General features: G+C 36.2%; 1 protein-coding gene across 1 annotated transcript; it reads right to left on the minus strand.

Annotated features, from left to right (window-relative positions):
- Positions 1 to 5,284: 5,284 nt before the first annotated feature.
- LOC116162478 (zinc finger Y-chromosomal protein 1-like) lies at positions 5,285 to 7,720 on the minus strand. Its single transcript, XM_031476103.1, has 2 exons — positions 7,334 to 7,720; positions 5,285 to 6,826 (listed from the first exon to the last, which is right to left on the minus strand). The coding sequence occupies exons 1-2, from the start codon at positions 7,698 to 7,700 to the stop codon at positions 5,793 to 5,795; spliced, it is 1,401 nt and encodes a 466-aa protein (XP_031331963.1). The 5' UTR covers positions 7,701 to 7,720; the 3' UTR covers positions 5,285 to 5,792.
- Between the last annotated feature and the right edge of the window lie 2,132 nt (positions 7,721 to 9,852).

A 9,852-nucleotide genomic window follows, 5' to 3' on the forward strand; every position in this document is an offset into this window, starting at 1 on the left:
GTTCCACTTTTTTCTAGTATCAATTTAGGTTCCCACTTCTGAGGAGTACAATTTTTAGGTAGGTAGATAAGTATTTCCACTTGAGATAGTCTGGCGATAGTAGGCACGCAATTGCTTCAAGTACCTGCACACTTGACAATGGGATATTCAACTTGTAGATTAGCGTTCGTTTAGATCCATCTAAGAAACAGATTGGGTGAATGTCACGACACCTAATTACGTGATTGTGTTTGACTTTCAATTGTAGGTTCGAAACCCCGAACGAGGGGCGAGTTACCTATCTTGCGGGGGCGAGATTATGTTAATCAAAACTCTTCGGTTAAGAATCTATGCGCGATAAATGAGTTGCGATGCGCTAATTTCCACATATCTGAGATGCCTCAACCTTAGCAACGTCCTGTGAATATGATGGTCGATACGAAGCACCCTATACATCATGTTAGTTACACAAGCTGCCAACCGAAATCTAGTGGGATTACAGAGAAGGGAAAGAGAGCGAAGATGAGACACATGTGTTTACCATTTCAAACACCTGCAGTGCAGTTTTTTCCTAGAAATGCGTGAAATGCAGGGAATGGGCGATTTTCGGGTGGTTTTTAGGGGTATTAGATCAAATTACAGCGTGGCTTGGGGTAGTCAATAAATACGATTTAACATGTGTGTTCGTGGTCTTTTTCTTGTAACCGGCTTAAGTGTAAAGTATCTTGAAATATTTTGTTATACCTTAATCATTGCTGTGTGCTTTTGCTTTTTATATCAGGTGAGGTATTTGCTTTATTCAATTAATCTATAAATGTGTGTAACTTGAATGCAGATTGTAACGCTTTACTTATGTACTTACTGGATTCAATCACTTGTACCTCTTAATGTGTGACCTTTGTTGGTATTGGCAATCATGTTTCATTGTCGGTAGGGCTGCATCTGTATTGTACATATTTGCATGTGTCCCTCGATTATTGCATTGCATTTTATTGTAATTGTTTATTTGGACCTGTGAGTAATCAGGAGGGAAGGGTACTTGTTTAGAGGGGATCGAGTTATTCAAGTTTATACAGCCTTGGTGAACCTAACACTAACATTTTCACTCGTTCCGAAACCCAACAACTTTAGCCACTGGGCCTAGGTAATCCTACCGTCCGGCGAGGCATATTTAATATCTCTTAGTTTTGTTTGATGTATGTGTTGTAATACCTGGGTAATGGCTCGATTCCATTTTGGTTACTCATAGTGTGTCTGTAGTATTTGCCCCGGTTTCGAGAGGGCTCAGAAGTGCTGTACATTAGATGTTAGGCTGTAGGCTTTGTCCATTATAGGACTACTCCGAATTAGGTTTTCCTGCAGTTTTCCTAATTCGTAAGGTAAATGCCGGAGTAGTATAGAACCCCTTAAGACCCTCTGCAGGGGCGCCGTGTTGGTATTTGTATTAGTTTCAATATAATCTTAATCAGCTATTGCTTTTGTTGTTCCTTACCCATAAAACGCCCCAGTGCCTTCTGAGAACCCAGAGTGATAAAAAATTGATAAAACTCACTTTTTTCTTAAAATTTTAATACCCTGTAGCTCAAAAACTGAGAGGTTTAGGACATATATTGATATCAACTTTTCTCCTTAGGTCCTCGATAGCCATTCACTTACTTAACACCCTGTATAGGTAGCAAGAACAATGTATTTTAACTGTGTGTATTCTATGTCTGTTTCTATAATTAATTTTATATATTTATATAAAAAAAATTGATACTTAAAAAAATTATTTATTTATTTATATTGGAACCCTTAAAAACCGAAAAAAAAACTGGAACCGAAACTGACTGAAGTCACAGAACCGGAACCTTTAAACAATTATTCTACCTAAATAGTGCGGAACCAGAACCTATATCATATGGGTTCCCACCACAAAGTTGTATATTTACTTATATACAACTCTGTGGTTCCACCCCTAATGCTAACATAACAAAGGCAAGAGGCAGAGTGCCAACGTTGAAAAAATTTGAATCAGAAGGTATGACACCTGATCGGATAGTATGTGGTAGAACCCTGACCAGGATTGTATCAATTTAGGAGTATTAACTAAGTATTTCCGATTGAGATAGACTTGTAGATTAGCGTTCGTTTAGATCCATTACGTGATTGTGTTCGACTTTCAATTGTAAGCTCGAAACCCCGAACGAGAGGCGAGTTACCTATCTTGCGGGGGCGAGATTTTGCTAATCTAAGCTCTTCGGTTTAGAATCTATGTGCGATAAATGAGCTGCGATGCGCTAATTTCTACATATCTTGTCGTTAGTTAAATATGCCTACAAGACCATGTAATTTTCCACCTTGCTCCTAACAAAATGACTATTGCACCAAAGATGAGTCATATCCTGTACTCTTCACCCTTTCTTAGAATTTAGTCACCTGACTCATTGCTCCCCAAATTTGTTTTTAACCTTGAGTGTAACCAACATTGTGTATATGCATTCACTTTTGGACTGTATTAATCAAACTGCGAGGTTTTTCTCCGTCGTACTCTTTTTACCCTTGGCTTGGTATTAATTTTTTTCCGCGAAATCAGTACGTCGTACGAAAGTAAATCTAGGGACCAAATTTGCTTCAAAATAAATGGTGATTTCAAAGAGTCTTGGTTTTTAGAAAAATCAGTGGCGTACCATTTTTTTCTTTAAAAAATGGTCAGTTCAAACCCCGTACGGACGTCACTGGTGAAAATGTAACAAAATCTTTTGCGTCAAAAAATACTCCTTAATGATGAAAAGGTGTGTACAAAATTTCATAAAAATATCTAAGAGTGATAAAAATTGATTTATAAAACTATTTTTTCTTAAAATTTTAACACCCTGTAGCTCAAAAACTAAGAGGTTTAGGAACCCGAACCTATATTTCATATGGGTTCCAAAGACAGAATTGTATATTTACTTAATAAATACAACTCTGTGGTTCCAACCCCTTATGCTAACATGACAAAGGCAAGAGGCAACGTTGAAAAAATTTGAATCAGAAGGTGACACCTGTCGGATCGTCTGTGGTAGAACCCTGACCAGGACCCCCACGTTACACGGAACTGAAATAAAACGCTGCAATGGCTGAAAGTTCATTTATTAATAATTTATACTAAAAACCGCAAATTTGGGAGTTATTTTCGTTTTAGAATAGCGTCAAGAGAAAAGAGCACCACAAAATAATACTTATTAGTGGTTACATATCCACCTTAAGTGCATTCTAAATCTTTTAGATTGCCTTGTGTGACAACAGATGTTTGTCCATTCTGAACTTGTAAGTGGTTTCAAAATAGCACTGGCCACATTTTAAATGTTTGGAAGACTCGTGAGTTCTCAAAGTGCTTTCACAGTAGGTTGCATAATCACACTGTGTACATTTCACGTACTTGAAAATATTGTGAGTCACGAGATGATCTATAAGGTGGGCTTTCTGATTGGTTGAGTAATCACAGTGAGCACATTTTAAATCCTTAGCAGTCTTATGTGTTAACAAATGCCTTATTAAGTAGTATTTAATATTGGTTGCGTAATCGCAATGGGCACATTTTAAATCTTTAGCAGTCTTATGTGTTAACAAATGCCTTATTAAGTAGTATTTAATGTTGGTTGCGTAATCGCAATGGGCACATTTTAAATCCTTGCTCGCTTTGTGTGTTAGTAAATGTCTTTTAAAGTCGGATTTGTACGTGCTTGTGGTACCACATTGGACACAACGTAAACCTCTTGAAATGTTCGGTCGATTAGTGTGTGCGAAATCTTCAAAAGGTTTGTGCAACATAACACCATCAGATTCACTTTCCTGCTCTTCTTCTTTGCCACTATGTATCACATTACAAGAACTAGTCTCCTCAAATTCCACTTTTATTGTTTCAGAGACGTCATTATTAAGAAAAACCTCCTCCTCGAGGAATTCATTTAATTCTTCCTCTTGCTTAATTTCAACTTTTACAATCGCCGACATAACAATTTTTTTTTACAAACACGTTACTTCAAATTATCAAGTGACATGTGAACATAACAACGACATCTGTCTTGTTTGTAAAATTTTCAATGGGTCAGAAAGGGAAGGAAATAATAATTGGTTTCAGCTCCTTTGAGCCGTGTGCGAAATGGGCGCATTCAACTACTTTGCAATTGTAATTTGTTTATTTTTATTTACCAATAAAAGAAGTCGAGTTGTACATTAACCAACTAGAAATCTTGAACGCATCCCAAAGGTTTAATGTGGAAAACAGTAAAAAAGCAACATTTATATTAATTCAACAGGAACAATTAAATAATTCTAAATTACAAAAATGCGATACACAATGACAGATAAAAACTTACATCTATTATTTTACACACACACTTTGATATTCAGTAATTAAAAATAATTAATAATTTAGTAAATAAGTAAACAGTGTATTCTAACAGCGAAGCCTGTGATTGGAGTAGTGGCTGCGATTGATGGACTTCTTGGAAATTCTTCATGAAGCTAGACGGAGTGGCACAAATATGCACGGGCCCAAGGCTAAGATCATTACATATCTTGTCGTTAGTTAAATTTGTCTACAAGGCCATGTATTTTCCATCTTACTCCTTGATTGCACCAAAGATGAGTCACATCCTGTACTCTTCGCCCTTGCTCAGAATTTAGGTACCTGACCCAATGTTCCCAAAATTTGTTTTTAACCTTGAGTGTAACCAACGTGTATATGTACTTACTATCTTTGTTAACCACTACTTAAACTTGATAATTTTACAAATGATTTTGTTAACTAACTTTTGGACTGTATTAATCAAACTGCGAGGTTTTTCTCCGTCGTGCTCTTTTTACCCTTGGCTTGGTTTTTATTTTTTTCGACAAAATCAGTACGTCGTACGAAAGTAAGTCTAGGGACCAAATTTGCTCCAAAATAAATAGTGATTTCAAAAAGAGTTTTCGTTTTTAGCAAACTTAGTGGCGTACAATTGTTTGTAAGTTCAAACCCCGGACGGACGTCGCTGATGAAAATGTAAAAAAATCCTTTACGTCAAAAAATACTCCTTAATGATGAAAAGGTGTGTACAAAATTTCATAAAAATATCTAAGAGTGATAACAATTGATAAAAAACTCACTTTTTTCTTAAAATTTTAACACCCTGTAGCTCAAAAACTGAGAGGTTTAGGACGTAGTTTGATATCAACTTTTCTCCTTAGGTCCTCGATAGGCACTCAATTACTTAACACCCTGTATAGGTAGCAAGAGCAATGTATTTTAATTGTGTGTATGGTTTATTTTCTATAATATTTAAATAAAATCAATTGATACTAAAAAAAAATTTATTTATTTATATTGGAACCCTTAAAAACCGACAAAAAAAACTGGAACCGAAAATGACTGAAGTCACAGAACCGGAACCATTAAAAAATTATTCTACATAAGTAGTGCAGAACCAGAACCTATATTTCATATGGGTTCCAGAATTATATATTTACTTATATGTTGTATATTTACATATATACAACTCTGTGGTTCCAACCCCTAATGCTAACATGACAAAGGCAAGAGCCATTGTGGCAACGTTGAAAAAATTTGAATCCGAGGGTATGACACCTGATCGGATCGTCTCTGGTAGAACCCTGACCAGGACCCCCACGTTACACGGAGAACGAAGCTGAAATAAATCGCTGCAATGGCCAAAAGTTCATTTATTCTTAATTTATACTAAAAACCCGCAAATTTGGGAGTTTTAGAATAGCGTCAAGAGAAAAGAGCACCACAAAATGATACTTATTACTGGTTACATATCCACCTTAAGTGCATTCTAAATCTTTTAGGTTGTCTTGTGTGACAACAGATGTTTGTCCATTCTGAACTTGTAAGTGGTTTCAAAATAACACTGGCCACATTTTAAATGTCTGGAAGACTCGTGAGTTCTCAAAGTGCTTTCACAGTAGGTTGCATAATCACACTGTGTACATTTTATGTACTTAAAAATATTGTGTCTCACGAGATGATCTATAAGGCGCACTCTATGATTAGTCGCGTAATCACAGTGAGCACATTTAAAATCCTTATAAGCTCTATGTGATAAGTAATGCTTTTGTAAGTAGACATTACTATTAGTTAAGTAATCACACTGACTGCACTTTAAATCCTTCACTCTGTGTGTCAACAGATGTTTTTTCACACTGGCTTTATATATGGAAACAAAATCACAATGGACACATTTAAAATGACTGGCAGACTTGCGAGTTGTCAAAGAACAGTTAAAATCCGTATCATCTCTATGTGTTAACAAATGCCTTCGTAGGTAGACCTTATTATTAGTTAAGTAATCACACTGATTGCATTTTAAATCCTTCACCCTGTGTGTCAACAGATGTTTTTTCAAACTGGATCTATAAGTGAAATCAAAATCACAATGAACACATTTAAAATGCTTGGCAGACTTGCGAGTTGTCAAAGAACTTTTATGGTCCGTCCCAGAATCACTCTGTCTACATTTGAAATCCATAGAAATCTTGTGTGCCTGGCGATTACTGTTAAGGTGGACTTTATTAATGGTTGAGTAATCACACTGAGCACATTTTAACTTCTTGTGTATCCAGAGATGACTTCTGAAGTGGAATTTATTATTGGTTGCATATTCACACTGAGCACATTTGAAATCTTTCATAGTACTGTGTCTTAGCAGATGTGTTTTCAAACTGGATTTGTAAAATGATACAAAATCACACTGAACACATTTAAAATGGTTCGCAGACATAAGGTGAGTTGTCAAATTGTCTTTACGATTGGTTGCAAAATCACACTGTATACATTTTAAATCCTTGGCAGTCTTGTGTGTTAACAAATGCCTTATTAGAGAGATATGGGTCCTTCGCCCACATCTAGCGGTATTAACGGGTAGCGCTATTTTGACATTAAAGGTATGCGCGATTTGATTTTTATAGTAACTAACGTTATTACCGTTAGCGCTTGACGTTATTTACGGAGGGATAACGCTGTGCGCTATTTCAAATACCGCATCGTTAGGTTCTGCGCAGAGATAGATGTTTAGAATTTTTGAGGTTAAGAGAAACTAGTGTTTTAAAAAAAATATATATTTCATTCTTCATAAGCCATGAGCAGTCCTAGTGGTAGTGGTCGTAATAAGTAAATAATCAACAATATCGAAAATGAAATAGCTAACCAATAATAAACTCTGACAATTATAAAAGATAGGTTATGAATGTTATAAATAACGTCACGCCAGTATGTAGTTTCCATATCTCTTAAAACAGCCACATTTACCGCATGACGTTAACTTAATAGCGCATGGCGTTATTAGCGTATACAGGCGCTATTTAATTTTTCCATATCTCTCTATTAAGTAGTATTTAATATTGGTTGCGTAATCGCAATGGGCACATTTTAAATCCTTGCTCGCTTTGTGTGTTAGTAAATGTCTTTTAAAGTCGGATTTGTTCGGACTTGTGGTACCACATTGGACACAACCTAAACCTCTTGAAATTTTCGGTCGATTAGTGTATGGGAAATCCTCAGGTTTGTGCAAAACAACACCAACAGATTCATTTTCCTGCTCTACTTTCCTTTCTTCTTTGCCATTAAAAGAACTAGTTTTCTCAAATTCCACTTTTATTATTTCAGAGAAGTCATTGTTACGAAAAACCTCCTCCTCGAGGAATTCATTTAATTCTTCCTCTTGCTTAATTTCAACTTTTACAATTGTCGACATTACAGTTTTTTTTTCACAAACACGTTACTTAAGGCCGCTTGACATGGAGCAATACTACGCGCAAGAACTTGCAGAAAGAAATTGCAAGGTCAAATCCTTGCATGCAATAAGCATTGCATGGTATTTGACATGGTGCAATTCTATTTCAATTGCCACATGTCTGCCAACAGAAGAAAAATATGGACTTGTCAACAAAGTTGCTAACCTCCAATAAAAATTAAATTTTGATTGCTTGAAGAAACATGAAAATTACAAGAATAAATAAGATTAATAAAAACAAGTAATGAGTGCGTCTCTCAGCATCATAGTTGCCGCCGCTGTATTTTAGTAGGTTGGTGACACAAAAACAACTAGATTTATCCCTAGAATTGCACGATTCATGCAAGAAAAATAGCACCGGTCCTATAAAAATTGCATGCAAGTCTCTTGCAGCAATTGATCAGCTGGCTTTGAACTGCGCATGCTTTTCGCAATTTTTCTTGCAACTTGCATGCAATTGCAATTTTTATTGCTCCATGTCAAGCGGGCTTAACTAAGTGTCCGTGTAGCAAATTAAATTTGCTGGCAGCCCTGCGTGTAGTGCTCACCACTGTGCGGTGTTTTGGTTTTTCAGAAAATGGGTCTATCGACTTGGATGACCTCGAACATGTAATTTGAAACCGCAATACATGGGGTCATGGACCTTGTATACCCTAGAAAATATAATTTGACACAAAAAAAATTGCTTCATTGATTTTCAATGGCTTCGAGCATGTAATTAAACACCACATCACAAATGCTCTTCTATGACCTTGAAAACGTAATTTGATACCACACCAAATGGGTTCATTGTCCTTGGATGAGCTTGAGAATGTATTTAAATTACATAAAAATGAGACCATTGACTTTAACTCACTTTGATAATGTAATTAGACACTACATAGAAAACGAGGTCATTGACCTCGGATGACCTTGAAAATATAATTTGCAAAAATGGGTTCATTGACCGGGACCTTGTCTAATTGCTCTTGGATGACATTGAAAGTGTATTTTGGCGCCACAATTGAGGTTTCATACTACACCAAATAGGTTCATTGTCTTTGAATGACCTTGAGAATGTAAATAGACACCACATAAAAATGAGACCATTGACATATTGACTCGCTTTGATAACAAACATAGAAAACGAGGCCATTGCCCACGGATGACCTTAAAAATATAATTTGACTGGGAAAAAATGAGTTCATTCACCTTGGGATGACCGTAAGAGTATAATTAGACACCACATAAAGAGGTCTTTGACTTTTGATAAGGCCCCCAAACTCATGGACCCCTCCCCTCCCCGAAAAAGAAGACAAGGGATTTGCAGTTTTTTCAAATTGTATTTCAAGCAACTTGCTGAATAGTATTGAACATTCAATTAAAGGCGCCCCGCGACGGAGGCTCCGCTCCGCGGTTCCACGAGGGCCAGTCAGGCCCTGCTAACATGTAATTTGACACCACAAAATATGGGGTCATTGACCTTGTATCCTCTTTAAAATGCTATTTGCTACTGCAAAAAAATGAGTTCATTGATCTTGGATAACCTCGAGAATGTAATTAGCCACCACAAAAGATGGGTCATTACCCTTATATGGCCTTGAAAATATAATTCGAAACCACATAAAAATGCAGTCATTGACTTTGTATGCCATTGAAATTGTAATTTCACAACATACAAATTTACCTTGGAAATCACACCACACACAAATAAGGTCATTGATCTTGGATGACCTCGAACATGTATTTTGTCACAGCAAACATGGGGTCATTGACCTTGTATATCCTTGAAAATGTAATTATAATACCAATAAAATATTGACATTGCTCGGCCTTGAAGATTTAACTAGACACCGCAAAAATGTGGTCTTAGCTGACCTTGTGTGTAATTAAACACAAAAATATGGTCATTGCCTTTCTATGACAACACAAACATGGGTTCATTGTCCTTGGATGACCTTAAGATTGTATTAGACACCATATAAAAATGAGACTATTGACCTTGGATGGCCTTAAAAATCTGTTTGGATAACCTCGAGAATGTTACAAGAGATGTGATCTATGACCTTGAAAATGTAATCCGACATTAAAAAAATGGGCTAATTGTTCTTGGATGGCTTCGAAAATAATAAAT

The sequence above is a fragment of the Photinus pyralis genome, unplaced genomic scaffold, assembly GCF_008802855.1.
Source record: "Photinus pyralis isolate 1611_PpyrPB1 unplaced genomic scaffold, Ppyr1.3 Ppyr1.4_LG10, whole genome shotgun sequence".
In the NCBI taxonomy this organism is placed as follows: domain Eukaryota; kingdom Metazoa; phylum Arthropoda; class Insecta; order Coleoptera; family Lampyridae; genus Photinus; species Photinus pyralis.

Bases quoted from the DNA above. Each gene is read 5' to 3' on its own strand.
- LOC116162478 (XM_031476103.1), bottom strand. From the start codon at position 7,700: ATGTCGACAATTGTAAAAGTTGAAATTAAGCAAGAGGAAGAATTAAAT. The intron at 6,827-7,333 runs TAATAGAGAGAT...CCCATATCTCTC, and splicing joins AACCAATATTAAATACTACT to TAATAAGGCATTTGTTAACA.